At 43.8% G+C, this 26,013-nt stretch overlaps 2 protein-coding genes across 6 annotated transcripts in view; one reads left to right on the top strand and one right to left on the bottom strand.

Moving 5' to 3' along the window:
- LOC101176191 (serine palmitoyltransferase 1) overlaps positions 1-20,139 on the bottom strand; it is a 77,923-nt gene extending 57,784 nt beyond the window's left edge. For 4 of the 5 annotated variants that reach the window (XR_004028427.1, XM_030805343.1, XM_030805492.1 and 1 more), the window contains exons 1-3: positions 19,986-20,139; positions 17,093-17,200; positions 13,333-13,427 (exon numbers count right to left, since the gene is read on the bottom strand). Coding sequence is in view for 4 of the 5 variants with exons in the window: in XM_030805343.1 (XP_030661203.1) it covers positions 13,333-13,427; positions 17,093-17,200; positions 19,986-20,042 (260 nt within the window). In the remaining variant the exon portion in view is untranslated. The remainder of the gene's footprint in view (positions 1-13,332; positions 13,428-17,092; positions 17,201-19,985) is intronic. The other variant, XM_030805435.1, reaches the window with a different exon arrangement.
- LOC115833023 (putative UPF0607 protein ENSP00000381514) lies at positions 5,784-9,850 on the top strand. Its single transcript, XM_030805662.1, has one exon. The coding sequence runs from the start codon at positions 8,432-8,434 to the stop codon at positions 9,605-9,607; it is 1,176 nt and encodes a 391-aa protein (XP_030661522.1). The 5' UTR covers positions 5,784-8,431; the 3' UTR covers positions 9,608-9,850.
- Positions 20,140-26,013: the final 5,874 nt, after the last annotated feature.

The following is a 26,013-nucleotide window of genomic DNA, read 5'->3' as shown; positions in this document are numbered from 1 at the left end:
TCAAGGGAATATTAGGTTCACGAGGGACTATTGATCAGAGGATTCTTTGCAGCAGTGGGAAATGGGGGCGGTTTAGGTGTCTATCATGAGGAAAATGGAGAAGTAAAATTTGGTGGCGTACACAACAAACGAATATGTAGCAGTCAAAAGAAATGAACAAGAAATACCTGCAGCAACTCTACCTCTCTTTACTGACCCTGCTTTGATATTTCTTCATACCACTTACTATCAGCTAACATTAAAAAACACCTCAACCCTTGATCTCTTCTGAAAGCACACTCAGAAAGCAAAGGCAAAATGCCTACAAAGTTTAAAGGTCTAAACCTACCCAGACCAGAACAAGGAGAAAGGTGACAAAATGTTGGAAACTGGAAAGCAAATGGACAAGTTGTATTTGGTAAGTCAAAGAGATCAAAGAGAAAGGCAAGCCTAGGCCAGCAGTGAAAAGCCAAGCAGCACCGCCTGAAACATGCTCCCAAACTGGGGCACCAGCTTCCATTAAACACTGGAAAACGGGGAAGGCCGACAACAGGAGGACTGGCTGGGTGCCTAGACAACAGGCGGTCACTCCCCTCCTCCACCCTGAAAAAGTGCTCTCTGGAGAGGCTGTGTATAAACTGGAAGTCCTAAGAACGAGTGAAGGCAGGGGTGCCATTCTGAAGACAAAAATTAAGTGTGAGTTACATAACGAATGGTAAGACCCTGGGCCTCTTGCCTTCAACTCAGCTCCCAAATGGTGGAAAGCAGCTTTTTACCTACAAAGTAACAGACTAGAGGACTCCTCTCCTGGGAAACACGAAGCCAAGAGAATAAAAACTATAAATACTAAGTTTGGGGGTCCCCTCAAATAAACGAACAGGTCCCTGTCTGATTATCCTAGTGCAAGCCCCTCAGTCAAAAAGCCCACCCCATCCTCACCCCTCTAAAACACAAATGGTAACTAAATGTGGTGATGGATATGTTAATTAATTTGATTGTGGTCATTATTTCACAATGTGTGTGTGTATGTATATATATATAAATATAAAATCATCATATTATACATCTTGAATATATACAATTTTTATTCAGCAATTATACCTCAGTAAAACTGAAGAAAAAGCCAAGCCCATTTTAACAGGGCTCTCAAGGACCATTTTAATGTGTCATTCTTGAAAACAGACCATCCTTACATTTATGGTCAACTGATTTTCAACAAGACAACTCAGAATGGAAATAGTCTTTTCAACAAACGGTGCTAGGACAACTTGACATCCACCTGGAAAAAGATAAAGATAGGCCTCTACCTCACACCATATACAAAAATTAACTTGAATTACACACTAAATGTAAGGGCAAAAACTATAAACTGTTAGAAGACAGGAAAGAGCAAATCTTCGTAACCTTAGATTAAGCCAAAGTTTTTACAGATGACAAAAAAGCACAAGCAACAAAAGGAAAAACAGGGAAGTTAGACATTATCAAAGTAAACTTTTCAATTTCAAAGATCACTATCAAAGAAGTAAAATAAAATCCCACAGAATGAAAAAAAATCTGCAAATCATGTATCTGACAAGGGACTAGGATTCAAAATATATAAAGAACTTTTACAGTTTTAATGACAGAAAGAACCCCCAACTGAAAACAGCTAAGTGAATAAAGTAGACATTTCTCCAAAGAAAAGATACAAATGGCCAATAAGCCGATGAAAAGATGCTCAACATCATCAGTTATCTGGGAAATGCAAATTAAAACCATAAGATCCCACTTCCCACCTACTAGGATGGCTACAATAAGATAGAAAATAATAAGCGTTGCTAAGCATGTGAAGAAATTGTAAACCTCATATGTAGCTAGTGGGAATATAAAATGACGCAACCACTTTGGAAAACAGTTTGGGGGTTCCTCAAAATGTTAAACACAGAGTTATCATATGACACAGCAATCCTACTCCTGGGTATATATCCAAGAAAAATTAAAACATTATGCCCACGCAAAAATGTGTACACATTATTTCATAGCAGTTTTATTCATATTTTATTTTTTCATATACTCTTATGAGGGAAAAAACCCCATTGGGCATCAACTGATTAATGTATAAACAAAATGTGTATATCCATACACTGAAATATTATTTGGTGATAAAATGAAGTATGGATACATGCTACAATGTGAATGAGCCCTCAAAACATTATGATAAGTGAAAGAACGCAGAAACAAAGGCTAAGTATTGTTTATTCCTTTTAAGGTGAAATGTCCAGAATAGGAAAGTCCATAAAGTAGATAGATGGTTGCTAAGGCCTGGGCAGAGGAAGGAGTGGGAAGTAACTGCTAATGGCTTTGGGATTTCTTTTGGGGTGATAAAAATATTCTGGAATTAGATGGTGGTGATAGTTGTATAACTCTGGGCATATGCTAAAAACCACTTAATTATACACTTCAAAATGACGGATTTTATGGTATATAGATTATGTATCAATACAGCTGCTGTTTAAAGGAAAAAAACCTTACACTTCAAAATGGTAAATTTTATGGTAAATAGATTATATATCAATAAGGCTTCTGTCTAAAGGAAAAAAACCTAAGTTAAGTAAATTCATTTACTCTTGTGTCAAGTCAGTATTGAATATAAATAGGTATTGCATAAGTTGAAGAAAAGTAACACTCAGTGTATGACTATCAACAAAACAACCTTCAATTTTCTTGTAGTTTCTGCAAACAATTTACATAATGTTCTTGATGACAATAAAAATATTGTGCATATTGAAAAAAAAGAAGGGATGTTAACAATCACCAGATATTGAGGAAGTGTCTAACAGATCAATAAAAACTGATAAAACAATCAGTACCGTGCAAAAGGGTAAAAATAAAAAATTTCAAGATGTGTAGGTTTCAAAAAAAAAAAAAAAAAAAAAAATTCACCTTTCATGACCCTTCTCTGAAATCTATCTATAATCTACTGTAAACCAAGAGACAGGAAATAGCCAATGCAGAACAGAGAAAGGAAAGTCTCAAGCTAATGGTGATGGGACACTCCAGGGCCACCCTGTGTAGCAGCTGCATATAACAACCCGTCAGGAGTGGAGCAGGATAGAGAAAGAACAAAGAAAGTGAATCTAATAGATAACTAACGTGTGAACATTCTGAATGGAGTTTTATGCTCCTAGAGGAAAACAACATAAAGACCACTGTAGAACCAATCAAGTGACCAAACAAAAATGATTAACTCTGGGGAAAACAAAAGTATCCAACAGAGAAAATATAGTCTCATAACATTGGCCCAACTAATGAATAATACTAATGAAGTCATAAAAATATAACCACTAAATTATCTAAGGACACATTATGCTATATCCGAACTCTGCCAGAAGAAAGAGCAGAGCAAGGCTGCTGCATGAGCTGGGGTCCTGGGAGGGGCACCCAGGGATTGGCACCACAGCCTAAGGTCTGCACCAGGCTGCTGCACTTGCTGGAGGAAGAGTACCTTCCCCTAGTCCACACAAAGGCATGACAGGAGCTATTCCAGGCCTGGGGACAGTAAGTGTAGATGTGTTTTCAGAGAGCCAGTCTCAATCACCTACAATTAATGGATATACAGTCACGTGCCATTTAACAACATCTCAATTGACAAAATGGACCACATATACAACAGTGGTCCTATAAGAGTAAAATACTGTATTTTTACTGTACTTTTTTTTTTTTTTTTTTTTTTTTTTAAAGACAGGGTCTGGCTCTGTTGCCCAGGATGGAGCACAGTGGTGCAATCTTGTTTCATTGCAACCTCCACCTCCCAGGCTCAAGCCATCTTCCCACCTCATCCTCCCAAGTAGCTGGAAGTATAGGCCTATACCACCACACCCAGCTAATTTTTTGGATTCTTTGGTAGAGAAGGGGTTTTGTCATGTTGACCAGGCTGGTCTCAAATTCCTGGGCTCAAGTGACCTGCCCACCTCAGCCTCCCAAAGTGCTGAGATTGCAGGCATGAGCCATCATGCCTGGCCCTATTGTACCTTCTCTATACTTAAATATATTTAGATACACAAAAATACCATTTTACTACAACTGCCTAGAGTATTCAGTAGAGTAGCATGCGGTATAGTTTGTGACCTAGGAGCAATAGGCTATACCATATAGTCCAGGTGTGTACCAGGTTATAGGTACACACTACACATCTAGGTCTGTGTAAGTCCACTCTATGATGTTTGCATGACAATGGAATTGCCTAACACATTTCTCAGAACGGATCTACGTCATTAAGTGATGCATGACTGTAAGGAAACCTGGGGGAAAAAAAGTCAAGAAGAAAATAAAGAACAACATAAGCAAGTTTCTTAACAACAACAAAAAAAAGGTAGGTCAGGTATGGTGGCTCACGCCTGTGATCCCAGCACTTTGGGAGGCCGAGGCAGGCAGATCACCAGAGGTCGGGAGTTTGAGACCAGCCTGACCAACATGGTGAAACCCCATCTCTAGCAGCCTAGTTTAGGAAGCTGCTTGATGCCCACAGGGCTATGCTGCCCCAGAGAAGGAGCCCACATATAGCACCATCTAGAAAGCCAAGCCATAGCTGAGTATATTCTGCTCCATGAACTAGTGGTCACTGCCTCCTTCCATCCCAGAGGCTACCCTGTCATTACAACAGCCTTCTCCAGGAAAGCAGCCACTGCTCTCTATATCCTAGAAACAAACTCTCAAAGAGGTTTGCCTTCCACATCCCAGTGACTGCAACACTCTAACTGTGGACTGATTACTGATTTATTGTGCCATCAGTGCGCTCACCAACTGGGCCTGGTGTTTCTAGGTGATCCCCATCTCAAACCTGCAGACCCAGCCCCAGTAATCCACAGCCAGGTGAGTGTTTCCAGGGGAGTCGCATCTCAAACTGGTGAACCAACCCCTGTGACTCAGTAACACAGTCACTAGATAGGCATGCAGCTTCCTGAGACCGCCGCCTTCTCCCCCAGCCCCCAATCCTGCGCAGAAAAACAAACCGCACATGCTCCTGCAGCCTAGGTCACCAAGGCACGCACAGGTATCACCAAAATGGATACTAGCAAAAGAAGAAAAAAAGGCAAGAGAAAAGCACAGATACTACACTACTGTGTCCTCCTGGAACTAAAGCAGATGCAGCCCATCCAACTGACACCCTGAGACACATCTCCAGGTGAAAGTCTTTCTCTACATAAGCTACTCTATACAATTAGAACAGGTGACCATGTCAACAGTCTCATAAATATAAACATAGGAGATACAAAGCATGAAAATGCAATGAAACTTGACACCACCAAAGGTGCACAATAATTCTTCACAAAGTTACCCTAAATAAATGGAAATTTTCAAATTGCCTTAAAAGGAATTTGAAATATTGATCTTAAGAAAATTCAATGAGATACAAAAGAATATAGATAGACAACTTAATCAAATAATAAAAACAACAAGCCATAACCTGAATGAGGGATTCAACAAAGACATAGGTCCCATTAAAGAAAACAAACAGGCCAGGCGTGGTGGCTCACACCTGTAATCCCAGCACTTTGGGAGGCCAAGGTGGGCGGATCACGAGGTCAGGAGATCTAGACCATCCTGGCTGACACGATGAAACCCCGTCTCTACCAAAACTACAAACAATTAGCCGGGCGTGGTGGCGGGCGCCTGTAGTCCCAGCTGCTCGGCAGGCTGAGGCAGGAGAATGGCGTGAACCTGGGAGGCGGGGCTTGCAGTGAGCCGAGATCGTGCCACCGCACTCCAGCCTGGGCGACAGAGCAACACTCTGTCTTTAAAAAAAAAAAAAAAAAAGAAAAGAAAAAGAAAAAAAAGAAAACAAAAAAAACAACAGAAACCTTAGGAATGAAGAATTAAATGAATTAAATAAAAAGTACAACTGAGAGCTTCAATGGCACACTAGATCAAACAAAAGAATTTCTGAACTTGCAGACAGGACTTTTGAAATAACCCAGCCTGAGGGAAAAAAGGAGAAAAAAAAGAGTAAAAAGAATCAAAGAAAGTCTATGAGACCTGTGCCACGATAACAGATTTTGAAAATATAGAAGAGAAACAGAGAGAGGAGACAGACAAAGACACGGAAAACTTATTTAACAAAATAATAGCTGAAAATCTCCCAATTCTTGGGAGAGATATGGACATCCAGTTCCGTGAAGCTTAAAGGGTCCCATACATATTCAACCCAAAAAGGCCTTTTCTAAGGCACATAATAATCAATTTGTCAAAAGTCAAACACAAAGAAAAACTTCTAAAATTAGCAAGAGAGAAGCATCAAATCACAAATAAACAAGTCTCCATTAGACTACCAGTTTTCACAGCAGAAACCTTGACGGCTAGGAGAGATTAGGATGATATATTCAAAGTGCTAATGAGAAATCAGTCAGCAAAGAGTACTGTACATAGCACAGCTACCCCTCAGAAATTAAAGAAATAAAGTCTTTCCCAGACAAGCAAATGCTGACGGAATTCATCACCATAAGACCAGCCTGACAAGAAACGCTTAAGGGAGTGCTTCAATCGCAAGTGAAAGAACAATACTAACGCAAACACACAGGACACTATCAACCTAACTGTTAAAAGTAAATTCACATTCAAACTGAGAATTCTACATTACTGAAATGATGCTTTAGAATCTTTCAAATCACCCTTGAGAAAGCGGAACATCAAAATAGTCAAAAATATTTCTATCTACAATGAGTTCTTAATAAACACCCAATACAGAACAATATAAATTAAGGCAAAAAAGTACAAATTTTGTGCGCTGACAAAGGATGTGGGGGTAGTATAGCAGGTTCGTGTGTGATCAAAATTTTTATCAACTTTAAATAGTCTATCGTAACTCTACATCTTTAAATGTAAGCTCCAGAGTAACCAGAGAAAAAAATTACACCAGATATGTCAATGAAAGAAAGGAATCAAAGCTTATCAGTACAGAAACTCACCAAACCATAAAGCAAACAATAAAAAAAGAAGAAAGAAACAACAGATCTACAAAACAACCAGAAAACAATTAACAAAATGACAGAAGTTAACTTCTTGCCTTTTAATAATATCTTTGAATACAGATGGTTTCAATTCTCCAATAACAAGATGGAGAGTGGCCAAATGGTTTTTCATACATGTTTCCCCAGTCCAGACACCCAAGAGTATGTCCCTCTCTTGGGCATAAGAAAATCTAGAGTTATATTTAGGGCATCATGTGTGGTGAACAGTTGACCGAGCTGGCATGCTCACAATGACCAAATTATGTTCGTCATATTTTAATCCAATACACTGATCTACTATGAACTTGTAAATAATGTATTTGCTTTGTAGACACATTCCAGGAAGACCAGAGAAACTGACTTTTATCCATATGGAATAATCCACTGGCAAATTTCTTTTAGGACAGACCAAAGCTCATCTAGAACATAATCTTCACATACTTGGATCCTTCCCATCAGACGAAAAAGAACATCTGGGCTGAAAGGCTCCATTAGAAGAGCAATGTGGGATGGTGCTGTGCTGACAACTGGTAGTCCCTGCCCTACATCTCTGTAGAGGACTGGAGCCCAGAGCATGCCATGGTCAACTTGTATGTTGAAGTGAAGACCTCCTTCGAGGTGTGCATGTGCTTATTACAGATATGCCACGGTGCTAAGTACCCCAGGACTACAGGAAAAAATAAGAATAGATGCTGTATCCATGATCATGAGGCACACAGGCCAGAGTGCCAGCTGTGGAATTGCACGGCTCGGGTTCAAAGCCTGGCTGGGCCATGACCACCTGAATGACCTGAGGAATGGTCTCAGGCAAATTTGTAAAAAGAAGCGGAGACCCTGCCTGCCAGGGAGGCATGTGGTAAGAGGCAGCATCCAGTCAGGTCAGGGCACCGCGTCCTCTCTTTGGAAACCTGCGGAGCAAGGCTGGTGGCCCTCGAGGCCACAACGGCCACGGAGAAGGCGGGCCTGGCTCCGGGCAGCATAGAGGCACTAGAGAGGCCCCGGGGGGAGCCTGGCGGGATCTGGCTGGTCCTGCGCTCTGCTTCCAGCAGGTCCTGGCCCTGTAACCCGGGGGACAGGGCCGGCCAAGACAGGGCCACTGGGTGCCAGCCAGCACCTGGGCCAGGCGCCAGGCAGGAAGGGCTCTGGCGGATCAGCCCCGCGCCCCCAACAGCCCCACAGGGGGGCCCATCCAGGGCCACACACCTGCCCCCAGGAGCAGGATGTCCCTGAGGCTAGAGTCCAGCTGGACTGGTGGAAGGGTCTCGCCCTTTGCCCTTTGACTCCTCTTGTAGGCACCCTCGCTGGGCTCCTAAGCACTCCTCCACACCCTGGCTCTGTCACCAGCCCCATGGTGATGTCATAACTCCCAGGTGCCCAGTGTGCACCTCACCACAGAGAAGTGGGTGACTTAGGAGTATCCTCTCTGCTTCTGACCCTTAGTTTCGTCTGTGCACAACTCGATCAAAATGGGTAACTCACTAAGCAGATTTTGTTCCTGGTCCCGCCGCAGGTCCTGGCCATGCCACCGGCAACTTGCTCGTCTTGTCCGTGAGGCCTTCCCAGCTGGCCGGGCTCACCCCGCGGCTCCTGCACCTGTGCCTGCCCCGGGAATCCTGGGCCGTTTCCCACTCCTCTTCAACCGTCAGCGATATCTTCGGCCTTCTTTTCCAGTCAGGTGGGATGGCGCCCCTATGAGGCTGTGTCTTATCCCTCCGAACACGGGCGCCCCACAGAGGGTCCTGCCTCCTGTGGTCTGGAGCCCCCCCTCAAGGAAGAAACCCGTGCTGTCTGCTCGCAACTCCATGATGTTTGGACACCTCAGCCCCGTGAGGATCCCTCCTCTCAGAGGCAAGTTTAACCTCCAACTTCCTTCATTAGATGAGCAGGTGATCCCAGCCAGGCTCCCCAAGACAGAGGTGAGGGCAGAAGAGCCCAAAGCAGCAACGGAGGTGAAAGACCAGGTAGAGACCCAGGGGCAGGAGGACAATAAAAGGGGCCCCTGTAGCAATGGGGAAGCAGCCTCCACCTCTAGGCCCCTGGAGACTCAGGGAAACCTCACTTCCTCCTGGTACAATCCCAGGCCCTTGGAGGGAAACGTCCACCTCAAGAGCTTGACAGAAAAGAACCAGACTGACAAGGCCCAGGTGCATGCAGTGAGTTTCTACTCCAAGGGCCATGGAGTCGCCAGTTCACACAGCCCTGCCGGAGGCATCCTTCCCTTTGGGAAGCCTGACCCAGTTCCAGCAGTGCTCCCTGCCCCAGTTCCGAGCTGCTCCCTGTGGCCAGAGAAGGCAGCCTTGAAGGTGCTGGGAAAAGACCACCTGCCCAGCTCTCCAGGCTTGCTGATGGTGGGGGAGGACATGCAGCCCAGGGACCCCGCAGCTCTTGGATCAAGTAGGTCTTCTCTACCCAGAGCTGTCGGCCACAGGTCCCGCAGTTCCCGCAAAAGAAAACTGTCAGGGCCACCGCTGCAGCTGCAACCGACCCCTCCCCTGCAACTGAGGTGGGATAGAGACGAGGGGCCCCCACCGGCTAAGCTTCCCTGTCTATCTCCTGAGGCACTGTTGGTGGGTCAGGCTTCCCAAAGAGAAGGACGCCTCCAGCAGGGCAACATGCGTAAGAACATGAGGGGGGTTAAGTAGAACATCAAAATCCAGGAGACGAAAACGGCTGCTTGAGAGGAGAAAGAAGACACGGCGGGGCAGGCGTGGTGGCTCACGCCTGTATCCAGCACTTTGCGAGGCCCGGGGGGGGGCGGGGGGGGGGCGGCGGGGCGGATCAGGAGGTCAAGAGATTGAGACCTGAGGAGCATCTCTGCCTGCACCATCTGGGAAGTGAGGAGCGCCTCTGCCCAGCCGCCCCACCGTCTGGGAAGTGAGAAGCGCCTCTGCCCAGCCGCCCCACCGTCTGGGAAGTGAGGAGCGCCTCTGCCCGGCTGCTCCACTGTCTGGGAAGTGAGGAGCACCTCTGCCTGGCCACTGCACCGTCTGGGCAGTGAGGAGCGCCTCTGCCCCGTCTGGGCAGTGAGGAGCGCCGCTGCCCGGCCCCCGCCCTATCTGGGAATCGACGAGCGCCTCTGCCCGGTCGCCTTACGGTCTGGGGAGTGAGGAGCGCCTCTGCCCGGGCCCTGCCCCGTCTGGGCAGTGAGGAGTGCCTCTGCCAGGCCGCCGCCCTGTCTGGGAAGTGAGGAGCGCCTCTGCCCGGCTGCCGTCCTGTCTGCAAAGCGAGGAGTGCCTCTGCCCGGCCCCCTTACAGTCTGGGAAGTGAGGAGCGCTTCTGCTGACCACCGCCCTGTCTGGGAAGTGAGGAGCGCCTCTGCCCAGCTGCCCACCGTCTGGGAATTGAGGAGGAGCACCGCCTCTGCCCGGCCTCCACCCCATCTGGGAAGTGACGAGTACCTCCGCCCGGCCGCCTCACGGTCTGGGAAGCGAGGAGCGCCTCTGCCCAGCCGCCGCCCTGCCTGGGAAGTAAGGAGCACCTCTGCCCAGCCGCCGCCCTGTCTGGGGAGTAAGGAGCGCCTCTGCCTGGCCGCCGTCCTGTCTGCGAAGTGAGGAGTGCCTCTGCCCGGCCTCCTCACCGTCTGGGAAATGAGGAGCGCCTCTGCCTGGCCCCCGTCCCATCTGGGAAGTGAGGAGCGCTTCTGCCCAGCCGCCGCCCTGTCTGGAAAGTGAGAAGCACCTCTGCCCGGCCCCCTCACCATCTGTAAGGGAGGAGCGCCTCTGCCAAGCCCCTGCACCGTCTGGGAAGTGAGGGGCGCCTTGCCCGGCCCCCTCACCATCTGGGAAGTGAGGAGCGTTCTCTGCCCGGCTGCTGTGCAACCTTCCAAGTGTGAAGTGACAGCCTTGTGTGGGATCTCTCTGCCCTCCCCAAGTCTGCATTTTCGACATTAAAGTTTACTTTTTAATTAAAAAAAAGGAGATCGAGATCATTCTGGCCAACATGGTGAAACTCTGTCTCTACTGAAAATACAAAAATTAGGCGGGCATGGTGGCTCGTGCCTGTAGTCCCAGCTACTCGGGAGGCTGAGGCAGGAGAATGGCTTGAACCTGGGAGGTGGAGGGTGCAGTGAGCCGAGATCGCACCACTGCACTCCAGCCTGGTGACAGAGCAAGACTCCGTCTCAAAAAAAAAAAAGTAAGACATGGCAAACTGCAGTGCCACCCAGCCTGCCCCTGCTGTCTCCACACCTGCTGAGACTCCCTGCCCCTGGCCACCTACGCTTCACAGATCCCAGCTCCTCGTCCTACTCTGATTCGGCCCACGGTGCTGTTGGGCCCCTCATTTTGCCCGTCCCTCCACCTTCTCCCACACCAAGAATTGAGTAAAATTTGATATCCATAATTCCTAACTCTTCCCTGGCTCTTCCCACTGACCTTGCCCCCATTTTGGGGGTTCCACCTAATGAGAAAGGAGGCTGCTGTCATTCAGCTGCGTTTCAGTGCCTCTGACCTCTGACCCCTGCCCCACACCTCCTAGCCCCACATCTTTCTCCTTCCAGCCTCCCCTCAGAAGGGAGCCTCCTACACCCATATGTGTGCATTCCTCTCCTCCTCTTTCCTCCCCCGCTCCTCTTCCAGCAACTTTACTATAGAAAACAAAAGACCCAAGTATGCAAGCAATATATGCCATGTAAATGGGTAGTGAGATTAAGCATCAGCAAGATACCAAGCCTCCTAAATTAATCCATAAATTCAACACACTTCTAATAAAAAACCCAAATGCAATTTTTTGGTCAAATATGATCACCTAAACCTAAACTCACAGTGAAGAAGGGTCAAGAATAGCCCAGACAATTTCGAAGAACACGGAGGTAGAAAGACACTCTAATCAACGTTTATTATAAAGCCGTGGTATATACGAATGAGTCTCTGGTATATGGGGATACGAATATATCCAATGAATAAAAATAAAAGCCAGAAATAGAACCTTTAGAAGGGAATCTGGCTTACCAAAGAAGGGAAATTTCCAAGCAGTAGGTAAACACTGGATTATTCAACTAATAATGCTGAGACAACTGACCATCATATGGAAAACAATCGAATTAGACCTTTAGGGTAGGAAACGATTCCCTAAGACTTCAAAAGACCAAACTATAAAAGATTGGTAAGTTTGGGCCAGGCGCGGCAGCTCACGCCTGTAATCGCAGCACTTTGGGAGGCCGAGGTGGGAGGATCACAAAGTCAGGAGATCGAGACCATCCTGGCTAACACGGTGAAACCCCGTCTCTACTAAAAATACAAAAAATTAGCCGGGCATGGCAGCGTGCGCCTGTGGTCCCAGGTACTCAGGAGGCTGAGGCAGGAGAATGGCGTGAACCCGGGAGGCGGAGCTTGCAGTGAGCCGAGATGGCGCCACTGCACTCCAGACTGGGCGACAGAGCGAGACTCTGTCTCAAAAAAAAAAAAAGATTGGTAGGTTTGATTTCAGAATATATAAAACTTTTATAAGACTAAAGAGATGTACAGAAGTAAAGAATAGAAGCTCCTCTTCGAACAGATCAGAATCAGAACAGTAATACTCAGGAAAATATCTCGTATCACATTTTAAAATAAACTAAATATTTTTATGGCAACAGGCATATATGGTAAAATTATAAATATAAGCAAAGAAAAGACAATCACCAACTTCAAGACAGTGGTTATCTGTTTGAGAGGCAAGAGTAAGTGACGGGATGTGAAGGAATTTCTTAAGATGCATTTGTAATATTGTGTTTACCTGTAAAAGTAAGTTTGAATTAAAAATAGCAAAATGTTAACACCAATTAATTCTGGGTGGTAGGTATATAGGTGTCTGGTATCAATTTTCTGTATTCTTCATGTATTTCTTAATTAATGAAAATACATACAATATAGCAAAGACAGCCAAGAGAACGAAAAGTAAGAAATAGATGAGACACTAGAAGCAAGGAGGAAAGAGGCATAAGTGAGCGGTAGCTCCATAATTCATACTGTGGGGATCAACAGGTGTTGCCTGTAGCTGATGAATCCACGAATGGTAGTTAAGCATACCACAGTCTCTAGAATTATGAGGGTAACGTGCGACAGATTTAAAATCAGAAAATAACCAGATGGGTAAAAAGCAGGAGTCTGTTGCTTTTCATTTTAAGTGTTCGACCATTTGAAATATTAACACGTGTGCATTCTTGGAAAAAAGGGCAAACATCAATGCTTAAATTGGAGATTTTTAAAAATGCCTGTATCATCCCTAGAATAAATTTTTTAAAATCAGGAGCTTAAAGCTGTTACTCCTGGGAACTTCAAAATGTTTTGTTTCAGATAAAAAAGGACTACTACATAGAAAGCACTACAGACTGCAGGTTACTACAAGAAGCCAAATACAAGTACTTCAGGTAGCAAAATCAATTTACCCTGAAACGATGTTGTAGTTGAGAGCAGGATGGTCTTTTGGGACAGGAGGAACAAGAGGTTCTGGTTGCCACTCTTCAATCAGTTCTTCTTTTTCCTACAGGAGAAAAAGAACTAAAATACAATGCAGTGCTAATATTATCAATTATTAGTGTCTCTGCAACTTCAGTATTTCTTACTATTCTAATTCTACTAACTATTCTCAAGTTCACTGTCGCTCTTATTCAACCTTATGTCTTCGCACTATTAGTAAGTCTTTGTTTGCATAATACATAATGACCCACCAGACACATGCCTACCATATAGTTGTACCTAGCCCTTGACCACTAACAGGAGCTCTCTCGGCTCTCCTAATAACACCCGGCCTAACCACCGGATTTCACTTTAATTCTACCACTCTTCTAACTTTAGGCCTACTAACCAACACATTGACTATATATCAATGATGACGTGATATTGTCCGAGAAAGTACATTCCAAGGCCACCACACAGCAATTGTCCAAAAAGGCCTCCGATACAGGATGCTCCTATCATCTCAGAAGTATTCTTCCTCGCCGGTTTTTTATGGGCATTCTATCACTCCAGTTTAGCACCAACCCCAGAATTGGGAGGACATTGACCCCCAACAGGTATTCTCCCCCTGAAGTACCCCTTTAGAAGTACCTCTCCTAAATACGTCTGCATTACTTGCATCAGGAGTTTCAATTACTTGAGCCCATCACAGCCTAACAGAAGGTAACCAAACACAAACAATTCAAGTACTACTTACCACAATCCTCTTAGGAATCTATTTCACCCTTCTACAAATCTCAGAATCTTTCGAGGCCCCCTTTATTATCTCTGATGGAATCTACAGCCCAACATTCTTTATAGCCACAGGCTTTCATGGACTTCATGTTATTATTGGATCAACGATTCTCACCATCTGCCTTCTCTGCCAATTAAAATTTCATTTTAGGCCGGGCATGGTGGCTCATCCCTGTAATCCCAGCACTTTGGGAGGCCGAGGTGGGCAGATCACCTGAGGTCGGGAGTTCGAGACCAGCCTGACTAACACGGAGAAACCCCGTCTCTACTAAAAATACAAAATTTGCTGGGGTGGTGGCACATGCCTATAATCCCAGCTACTCGGGAAGGCCGAGGCAGGAGAATCGCTTGAACCTGGGAGGCAGAGGCTGCGGTGAGGTGAGATTGTGCCACTGCCCTCCAGCCTGGGCAACAAGAGCGAAACTCTGTCTTTAAAAAAAAAAAAAAACAAAAATTCATTTTACATCCAACCACCATTTTGGCTTTGAAGACGCCACCTGATATTGACACTTTGTAGTTGTCGTATGACTATTCCCATGTGTCTCTATCTACTGGTGAGGGTCCTACTACTCTTTTAGTATAAGCAGTACCACTGACTTCCAATCAACTGGTTTCGACAAAGTCTGAAAAAGAGTAATTAACCTAGCACTAGCCCTAATAACTGACACCTTATTAACTCTATTATTAGTAGTAATTACATTTTGACTCGCATAAGTTAATACTTACATAGAAAAATCCAGCCCTTATGAATGTAGATTTGATCCATTAACCTCTCCCCGCCTCCTCTTCTCCATAAAATTCTTTCTAATAGCCATCACGTTTCTCCTATTCGATTAGAAATCGCCCTATTCCTACCCCTGCCATGAGCCCTTGAAACAAATAACCTTATACTAATAATCAGTACAGCCCTTCTACTAATTACCATTCTAATCCTAGGCCTGATTTATGAATGAACCCAAAAAGGATTACACTGAGTTGAACTGGTAAATAGGTTAAATTCAATGATTTCGACTCATTAGATTATGATAGACCATATTTACCAAATGCCATTTATTTATATTAACATTATATTAGCATATACCATAGCACTGCTGGGAGTACTAATCTATCGATCCCACCTAACACCATCTCTATTATGCCTAGAAGGCATCATACTATCAATATTTATCATAAATACGCTCATAACTTTAAACACGCATTTCACTCTAGGATTCATAATACCCATTATCCTCTTAGTATCTGCTGCCTGCAAAGCCGCAGTAGGCCTTGCTTTCCTAGTCTCGATCTCCAACGCATACGGCCTAGACTATGTACAAAATCTAAGTTTACTCCAATGCCAAAAATTATTATTCCAACAATTATACTGTTAGGATATAACTCTCCAAAAACTCTATAGTCTGAATATAGCTACCCATAGCCTATTCATCAGCCTCATTACCCTACTATTTTTTAATCAACCAAACAATAATTCATCTAACTTCTCATTAACTTTTTCTTCTGACCCATTAACGTCACCTCTTCTAATCCAAACAGCCTGACTACTACCTCTTATAATCCTAGCAGGCCAACATCACCTGTCTAATGAATCGCCCCTACGGAAAAAAACTCCGTATTTCCAAATTAGTTTTCCTACAAATTTTTAAAATTACAGCATTTACAGCCACAGAACTAGTCATACTTGACATTCTTTTCGAAGCTACACTCATCCCTACCCTAATCATTATTACCTGCTGAGGTAACCAAGCAGAATGCCTAATGCAAGCTCATACTTATTTTACACACTAGTAGGATCCCTTCCCTTACTTATTACACTCAACCACACCCGAAATAGCTCAGGTTCACTAAATATCCTAATAATAATGTTTACTAATCAAGAACTATTAAACTTCTGATCTAACAACCTTATATGACTAGCATGTATTATGGCTTTTATAGTAAAAATACCCCTATATGGACTTCACCTATGACTCCCTAAAGCTCACACAGACGCCTCTATTGCCAGCTCAATAGTACTTACAGCAGTACCACTAAAACTAGGCGGCTACGGTATCATATGACTTACCCTCATCCTCAGCCCCCTAATAGAATATATATCCTACCCCTTCCTCATACTATCCTTATGAAGAATAGTTATGACAAGCTCTATTTGTCCAAGACAAACTGATTTAAAAGCGCTTATCGCTTATTCCTCCGTAAGCCACATAGCACTTGTTACTATAGCTATCCTTATTCAAACCCCCTGAAGCTTTTCAGGCGCAGTCACTTTACTTCGACGTTGGCAATATCAAAATGGCCTGTTGCAATGCAAAAGTCACAGTGAATACACTGCTAGAAATACCATGTCTAGTTGTGGCTAGAACAAAAACAGAATCACTTGTGAGTTTTGTGCACTTACCACCCTCACCCCTTTCCTTATCACTAGAGCTAGAGGCTCTTTTCCATGTAGTTTTGTGGGTGACTTGACAATTTATGAAAATTTAACTTCTATGCTCAGGATTTTTTTTTTCTTTACCATACACAACACATCAAAATTCGATTTGAGGTGGGTATGAGTAGGATTCTTTTCTACTCTGACTCTCCTTTAAGAAGACCACAGGGGAAACTTTATCCCACACTTCAGAAACAGTTGTGCTATTCCGCAGCAACTCACACAACACTCATATGAATATTCAAACTCCAGTAGTTGCCCATGCTTCCCTCTAACCATCTATTTGCAAGACTGCTGTTTACTCCTAGCAAAGTATCCAAGACCATAATACGGTCTTCATTTGGGTACTGACTTTATTTCTAGATTTCCCCATATTTTGCCTACCCTAATATTTCATTCCCCTTGATTTCCTTACATTACAGAAAATGCTTTAACACACGTAGTTGAGCCCCCACAGATCCTTTCTGGAAAGACATAGCAACGATAATCACATACCCAATAATTAAAACAGAGATTTAATTTCATACCTTGACTGTAAGATCAGATCGTTCTTGTAATTTGTAAGTCTTAGAGAAAAGAAGTCTGATTATCCAGAGTATCAGAATCCCTTCCAAAATAAGATGGTAAGTAGGAGCCTAAGAGTGAGTCAAAAACAAGAAATGAAACATACACTTCTAACACCTGCACATAAAATTTACTACACCTGCATATACTGCCTCCTATGACTTTTAGCCTATTCTTAACAATTTACTTTCGAAGCTCCCTTAATTTCTATTCATTTCCTTTCCCCATTTCTAATAGCAGGCAATTTCTTCCTCACGTGAAAAACCCCTAATATTTTTAGCTTTTAAAACTTCTTTGGGAATAAAAACTAAAATTAAAAAAATAAAATCTAGGCCGGGCGTGGTGGCTCATAGTTGTAATCCCAGCACTCTGGGCGGCCGAGGTGGGCAGATCACCTGAGGTCGGGAGTTTGAGACCAGCCTGACCAACATGGAGAAACCCTGTCTCTACTAAAAATACAAAATTAGCTGGGTGTGGTGGCGCATACCTGTAATCCCAGCTACTTGGGAGGCTGAGGCAGGAGAATCGCTTGAACCCAGGAGGTGGAGGTTGTGGTGAGCTGAGATCACACCATTGCACTCCAGCCTGGGCAACAGGAGCAAAACTCTGTCTCAAATAAATAAATAAATAAAATCTAACACAGAATCCCAATATTTAAAACAATATCAACTATTGGATTATTTAATTTCAGTGGGTATTTTTTTGGGTACACTATACAAGACTACTCAGATTCTACATTCAACGTGCATAGGATTTGGGAGTAAGAAGTTTACCTTTATGATGAATTTTAAAATTTGCTCATCCCCCTAAATACAATTCATTTATGAATAAGTCTAAATACCCTTTTAGTTTTCTCAATAGTTGGATTCTAGCAAGCAAACATCTGCCCGAGCCACCAGTTAAGAGCCCACTGCAAAAAGAAATCGCTCTAAGAAAAGTTGAGAAACTCTTTGTCTAGGGAATTCATCAAAATCAGAAACACCACTTCTTTTCCTTCCCAGGAAATGTTACATACAGGAGTTCTCCCAAGTCTCACTGCTGGACAGTTTCGGGGAATGAGAAGTTACACTGCTGTCAGTCTTCAAAAAGGGGGCACTCAACATTTAACAGAAAATAATCCATTTCTTTAAAAAATCATTTATAAAAAAGATCATTCAATTTTAGTGGCTCATTTTAGGTCACTGTAATTAACCTAATACTGGGCATCACTTAAACATGGCATAAGACAGAGCCACATCTGCTGTCTCTGCTATGTTTCAAGATAAAATTCCCAGTATGTCCTGCAATGGAAGACACTGTCATTACCCCTACCAGTAGATGGTGATATTAAGTTTGGTGATATTAAATCATCAAAAGTAACGTGAAATTCACTTGAAATGAATGTAAGCTCTATAAGCACAGGGACTTCTGCCTATCTGTTCACCGCGCTGTCCCTAGCATCTAGATCTGTGTGGTCCAATGTGGACAGTCACTAAGTTACATGTGGCTATTTAAGTTAAATTAAAAATTCAGTTGCAGCTGCGTGTGGTAGCGCATGCCTGTAATCCCAGCACTTTGGGAGGCCAAAGCAGGAGGACTGCTTGAGGCCAGGAGTTCAAGGCCAGGCTGGGCAACATAGCAAGTCCCCCACCTCTATTAAAAAAAAAAAAAAAAAAAAAAGTTTAGTTGGGCGTGGTGGTATGTGGTCCCAGCTACTCGGAAGTCTGAGGTGGGAGGATCGCTTGAGTCTGGGAGGTCAAAGCAGCAGTGAGCTGATCGCACTACTGCACTCTAGCCTGGGCGACAGAGTGAAATCCTGTCTTTAAAAAACAAAATAAAATAAAATAAAATAAGTTACTCAGTGCCCAATGAATAGCTCTGCAAGACAGCACGGGGAATCTCGGTTATTAAATGAATGAACACTAAGACTGACATTCTGGTTTCTTGTTATCTTACGTACCTGAAATAACTAGGCTTCAAAAAACTCTTAACTATTCTTCCTTTAAAAGTCTACGGCCAGGTGCAGTGGCTCACGCCTGTAATCCCAGCACTTTGGGAGGCCGAGGCGGGCGGATCACCTGAGGTCGGGAGTTTGAGACCAGCCTGACCAACATGCAGAAACCCCGTCTCTACTAAAAATACAAAATGAGCCGGGCATGGTGGCACATGCCTGTAATGTCAGCTACTTGGGAAGTTGAGGCGGGAGAATCGCTTAAACCCAGGAGGCGGAGGTTGTGGTGAGCCGAGATCACGCCCTTGCATTCCAGCTTGAGCAACAACAGCGAAACTCCGTCTCAAGATAAATAAATAAAAAATAAATAAATAAATAAATATCGACTAAACTACTTGTATCTTTATAAGATAGAAAACTGATGTACGCAGAAGAATGACAAACTATTTCTTATTCACAAATCCTAAATCACTTGGTTTCTTTTCGACAAAAACAGACAAACTCCAATTTATTACAGTTTTATTCACCAACGAACTGTACCGTACTTCCAAAGAACTGACTTCCTTAGGACCTTCCCAGACGAAGGTTTTCCACTCATTTTCACCACTCCGTTTTATCGTCCGTCTAAACTCTGGTTTTTGTAGATGTGTCTCCTGCGGCCCCTTACACGTGTTCCTTTCGGGAGCCTCCAGGTGACCCGGAGCATAAGAACTCAAACCGAGACCCTCGGTCCCAGCCCCCGCCCGTTCCTCCCTACACTCGACCGCTGGGACTAGAAGCTCCCGGCAGGCCTTCCGGCAAGAGACGCCGAGTCTGGGCGTGACCGAGCCAGTCCCGCCGAGGTCTCAGGCCACAAATCCACACGCGCCCTCCCACCCTCCCCAGGCCCGGGTGTGGTCGCGGACCGCTCATGGCGCGGAGCCCACCTCGTAGAGCGCCTGTACCATCTCCACCAGGACCCACTGCTCCGTGGCGGTCGCCATAGTTAGCCGCTTCCTTCCGGAAGGCGGGTCACAAGCACGTCCTAAAAGTGCGCGTCGCTGCTCAGTGTCGTCATCACCTCCGCAGAGGGCGGGGCGGCGGAGCCCTGGGCACCGCCTACTCGCACTTGCGCACTGGTTGACGGTAGGCTGGGCGGGGTCGGGTGGGATGCCGCAGTTTTTCCAGGAATTGTTTACCTTGCGTCCATTACCCTCCCTGCTGGATTCAGGATGGAGAAAGTAGTAATGCACGGGCCTTACACTTGGTCATCGGCTGGGCGCAGAGAGTTAAAATGATTGCAATACGTTTACTTTCTTTTTTTTTTTTTTTTTTTTGAGACGGAGTTTCGCTTTTGTTGCCCAGGCTGGAGTGCAATGGCGCGATCGCGGCTCACCGCAACCTCCGCCTCCCGGGTTCAAGCGATTCTCCCGCCGCAGCCTCCCGAGTAGCTGGGATTACAGGCGTGCGCCACCACGCCTGGGTAATTTTGTATTTTTAGGAGAGACGGGGTTTCTCCATGTTGGTCAGGCTGGTCTCAAACTCCCGACCTCAGGTGATCCGCCTGCCTCGGCCTCCCAAAGTGCTGGGATTAGAGGCGTGAGCCACCGCGCCTGGCCAATACGTTTACGTTTAGTAGCATAAGTAATCCAGGAATGCATTATCATTAAGAAACGCATAATTATGCACAAAAATAGCCAACCCATATAGCACTTCCTGTTTGTCGGACATAGGCCAAGGCTTTGCAGGTATTAAATCATATAGCAGTTTGGTGCGGAACCTTTTAGAGCCTTCCAATGCATATGCAAACAGTACGCACGCGCACATACTTACTTGGATTGGATTTCTTAACTATAATTGAGATCATAGGGACAATACTTTTCTACAACTTAACTTTTTTCTTATGTCTTTTTCTAGCATTTTTTTTTCCTGTCTAATATATCTCTTGTATTTAATGGCTGAAGACTTTCATGGAATAATTTATGTATATTCATCGTTCCATTTTACTTAAACGTTTCCCTATTGGTGAATACTTATGTTGTTCGCACCTTTCCCCTATTACAAATAATGCTGCCGTTAACTGTCGATGTTCCTTGTGTGTATATCTTTCTGTGCATGTTGGAGTTTTTCTGACCAGTTTCTTCAACATGGAATGTATCTAAAGACTATGCACGTTATTAATTTTGATAAGTACTGCCAAAATGGCTCAACCACTTAAAATAATTTGAAAGTTCTTCCATGCTGTAGTCCATGATGGATATTAACAATCTTTTAAAAAAATTTGCCAGCTTAGTGGAGGTAAAATGATACCTCACTAACCTTTATTATTGATGCTTCCGGTTACTCATGAGGTTGTGCAGCTTCTTATGTTTATTGGCATTTATAGACTGTATGATCGCCAATTCATCTTCTTAATCCATTTTTCCATTGGTTATTTTTGCTTTCTTATGGATTTGTAGGAACTCTATACATTCTGAATATCTTACATTTTTCTGTTTCATATGTGAAAAATATTTTTGCTCAGTTTCCACCTAGTTGTTTCTGCTCTTTCATCATACTTTAATTTTAAATCTTATGTGGTGCTTCAGTCTGTTCTTTTTTTGCCTCGGGATCTGCATATCGCTTAGAAAGGCCTTCTTCACCGCATCTATGGTTTCCAACCATTCTTGCAGCAGTTTGTTGTTATTTGCAATTAGCTCTTTACTCTGGAAACTATATTTTTGTGTAATGAGAGTTAAGGGACTTAATTATGTTTTTTTCTAAAGGAATAACGATTTTTTGAGTGCCATTCATTTGAGTAATCCTGACTTTCCCCAGTATTCTGAAATGGTACCAGTGCTATTGATACAGGAGCTAAAAAGAAATTATTTAGGCAGATAGGGTAAGAGAGTTCTCAGCAGAGCTTCTTTCTGAACAAAAAGCAACCCCAAAATTATTTCTTTTTTGACAAAGAGCAGCCTGAAAAATTGAGCTACAAACGTAGATAAGCAAGCTGGCAGTGCACGGGAGAATGCTGGCGGTTGTGCCAATAGAAAAGGACTACCTGGAAGCCAGGTATGTTCAACATGGAGACCCCATCTTCCATTTTCTTTGTCACCACGTGTACAGTGAAGGAACAGGCAACCTGGCATCAGCCAGGTAGAGAAGCCATCTGCATAATAAAATATTACGGTGGGAAGGCCAGCTTCTTCATGCACTATGCAAATGGCACACCTGGTCCAACCAATCTTTCATTCCCTATGTACATCAAACACCGCTTCCTCAAGCTCATCTATAAAACCCTGTGCATTTCACCACAGAACGGGCAACCCATTTTCTCTGGGACCCCTTTCTCTGCACAGAGAGCTCTTCTCTTTCGTTTGCCTATTAAACTTCTGCTCTTAACCTCACTGTGGTGTGTCGCGTCCTAGTTTTCCGTGGCTGTGGGACAATGAACCTCAGGTATTACCCCAGATAATGATGCCGCTACACTATGTGCTACATTTCCACATAAGCTGGCGATATGGAGCCCGTGTCAGTGCTCTGCCCACAGTCCTGTGCTTGCGTGCATTTCCTCCCCCAGGTGCTTTCCTTCCGGCAGCCATGCCTGCATTTCTCAGAGGACCCCCTTGAAGGCTGCCATTCCCACATTTCCTGCTCTCCTGGAGAGTTGGAAGTATCTGAGAACGTGTCTTCTCCTGGGCAGTACTTACCAGTGTGGATTACTGATGGTAGCTGCAATATAAATATTGCAGCTTCCTTGCCCCACTTAGCAAGACAACTCTGAGAGGTGAACTTCACCATACTCTCTGCAATTCTGAGTCAATGGTACTATCTGTAAATTCTTTTACATACTCATCAAAAGGCATGTCTTTGTGGCAGCTTCTATAAGAGAACGCAGCTGCCATGTAGAAAGATCATGTGAGAACCACATAGAAGGGGAAAGAGATGACTAAGAGGCCCCAGCTGCCCCAGCCCCTGGCTGTTTGAGTCTTACTAGTCCAGGTACCAGACGTGTGAGGGATGACACCTTCAAGGTGGCTCCAGTTCCGGCCACCATCTGGTTACCACCACTGAGAGACCCTGAGTGAGGTATGCCTAGCTAAGCCCAGATGACATCCAAATGTGTGGGCAAAAATAAACGATTGTTGTTGTTCTAAGCCACTGTTCTGGGATTGTTATACTTTGGGGTAAATGGAAGGAATACACTGTGGGACTTTGCTTGATTTGGAACTTTTGCTTGGCCTCTGCATCAGTTTCCTAGGGCTGCTGTAACACACGGTCACAAACTGGGTGCCTTGAAACAGCAGAAATGTATTCTCTCACGTGTCTGGAGGCCAGATGTACAAAATTAAGGTGTTGACAGGGCTATACCCCCTCCAAAGGCTCTGGGGGAGAAGCCATTTTTTGCCTCTTCCAGCGAGAGCCTTAACTTAGTTACATCTGTAAAGAACCTTTTTCCAAACAGACCATGTTGCCAGGTTCTAATCCCTGATTCGAATGTTAACATGTCTTTTTGGGCTCTACCATTTAACCTACTGTAGTCCAACCTCTGGCCTTCCAAATTCACATCTGCCTCATGTGCAAACTACATTCATTCCATCTCAACATCTCCAAAAGTCTTAACTCTCACTTAAATATCATAAAAATTAATTCAAAGAGTCTCGATGTGTTTCCAAGTATTTGATTTATTAACTGTTTTCAGGAGTATTAGTTCTCATTCAGGTATTGATTTTCTATAACTTCTTGGTAATATCTGGGTACACATTTTTAATTTTTATTTGCATTTATTTTATGCTGAATTTCTTCTCTGGCCATAAGTTTCTGTTTCTTCGGTCTCTTCTGAGATATCCTTTTATTCTCTGCAAACGCCTCTTCTGGTTTAGGAACAATTTTTTTTCAGTAAGGGTCTGTTCAAAGGGACACTCGTGTGTGGGTTAACCTGACCACGAGCTCTGCAAGTACAGTTGGACCGTACATCTCAGGGGGCTTTGTTCCCCAGGATAAGCTCAATGACCAGCCAATCTGCAGCTAAACCCTTGAGTTCAGCAGGACTCTCTGCATTGTTAAGCATGTGCAGCCAACATTCAGCTCTCTTTTTAGGTCATCGACCCTCTGTCCAGCCCCATTATACGGCCTAGACACACTCACCATCTCCACCCTGGTAATGATGGAGAGGCACACATTGCTTCTGTAAGGTGACATCTGTTCACATACATGCTGGCTTTTTGTATATACATACCCTGATGGCCTGGGCCGTTTCTTGGATGGTCCTAAACTGAATACAAAGATTTGAACCACTGGATTTGCATAATTTTGTGGGGTGTTCTGGGTCAAGTGAATAGAGAACTGTTTTCACAGATCTCAGGCTGCTCAAAAGGACCAGCTGTGTGTGCTTTTCCTTTTTTTTGGAGTCTTGCTCTGTCGCCCAGGCTGGAGTGTAGTGGTGCAAGTGTAGTGGTGCAATCTCGGCTCACTGCAACTTCCGCCTCCTGGGTTCAAGTGATTGTCATGCCTCAGCCTCCCCAGTAGCTGGGATTACAGGAGTGCACCACTATGCCCAGCTAATTCTTGTATTTTTAGTAGAGACGGGGTTTCATGTTGGCCAGGCTGGTCTCGAACTCCCGACCTCAAGTGATCCACCTGCTTCGGCCTCCCTCCTCACCCTGGGATTACAGGCATGAGCCACTGTGCCTCGCCCTACGTGTGCTTTTTGATGTTTGACTTCTCCTGTTGATGTTTCTTCAAATGCTGTATGTTTTATCTCAGCCTTTCCCCAGAGGATTGTTTCTTTTATTATAATTGAGTGATCCTCTTTGTCCCATTTCATGTTTGTATCTTGGAGTCTGGTTTGTGTGATGTTTGTAGTTCTGTACCTCCTTTTGTTAGGTTGATCTGTTGACCTGTTGCCTTGAAAATTTTCTGGAATGTGAAAAGTATACATCCAGTTTATTTTTACCCACATTTACATGTATCAATAAGGATACATCTCAAAGTCACTGTGCTGATGGAAAAAGCATATTGTCAGATGATATGATTTATATGTGTGTATAAAATGTTAAGTGCATGTAACAATATAGCATGTACCTATGTGTATATATTATACGTATAGGTATTATGGATAGTAAAGATCAACATTTTTCATTTATTCTACTGGATACCAGTTACGTTTTTTCAAGCTGAAGAACTGTGTCTTTCTTCAGTTCTAGAAGAATTTTTTTCAAGTTTTTTTTTTTTTTTTTTTTTTTTTACTATTTCCTCCTCATTATTTATGTTCTTTCTTTAAAAAAAAAACAACTCCTGTTTCTGGAAGGAAATATTTGCAAAGCCTGTATCTAATAACGACTTAACATCCAGAATATATAAAAACAACTCCTACAGTTTAACAACAGCAGCAACAAACAACTCAGTTCAAAAATGGGCAAAAGACTTGAATAGACATTTCTCCAAAGAAGATATACAAATGGCCAAGAAGCACATGAAAGGATGCTTAATGCCACTGACTTATACACTTAAAAATGATAAAAATGGTAAACTTTATATGTATGTATATTTTATAACAATAAAAACTCCCTTTTCTTTAAATATATGTATATATTTATCTTCTATGTAAATTAACTTTTTCCGACATTTTCAATTTTTATCCTGTGTTTCCTTTTGGCAAGATTCCTGGCTAGCGCACTGATTTTATCTTTAGTTGTGTCTGTTTACCCCATCAGACCAGTCTTTTAGACTTTCATTTCAGCTTTAATTTCAGTTTATCCATTCATTCATTCACTCATATTCAGCACTTACTCTCTTAGGCACTGGAGATGTAGAAATGCATAAAATCATGTTTGACTCCTGGGAACTTACAACCTAGCGGGAAGTTGACAATAAACAGATAAAGAACTAAATACTTAAGTTAATGTCATGAAACGCTATGAAGAAAGCGAAAGTGTATATGGAGATAAAGAATTACAGAGAGTGGACAAGGAAGGCCTCTCCAAAGAGATA

The sequence above is a fragment of the Nomascus leucogenys genome, chromosome 1a, assembly GCF_006542625.1.
Source record: "Nomascus leucogenys isolate Asia chromosome 1a, Asia_NLE_v1, whole genome shotgun sequence".
Lineage (NCBI taxonomy): Eukaryota > Metazoa > Chordata > Mammalia > Primates > Hylobatidae > Nomascus > Nomascus leucogenys.
Note: the sequence above shows the minus strand (reverse complement) of the source record. Positions and strands in the feature narration are given on the sequence as shown.

Excerpts from the sequence above, each read along its gene's own strand:
- LOC115833023 (XM_030805662.1), top strand. The coding sequence starts at position 8,432 with ATGGGTAACTCACTAAGCAGATTTTGTTCCTGGTCCCGCCGCAGGTCC.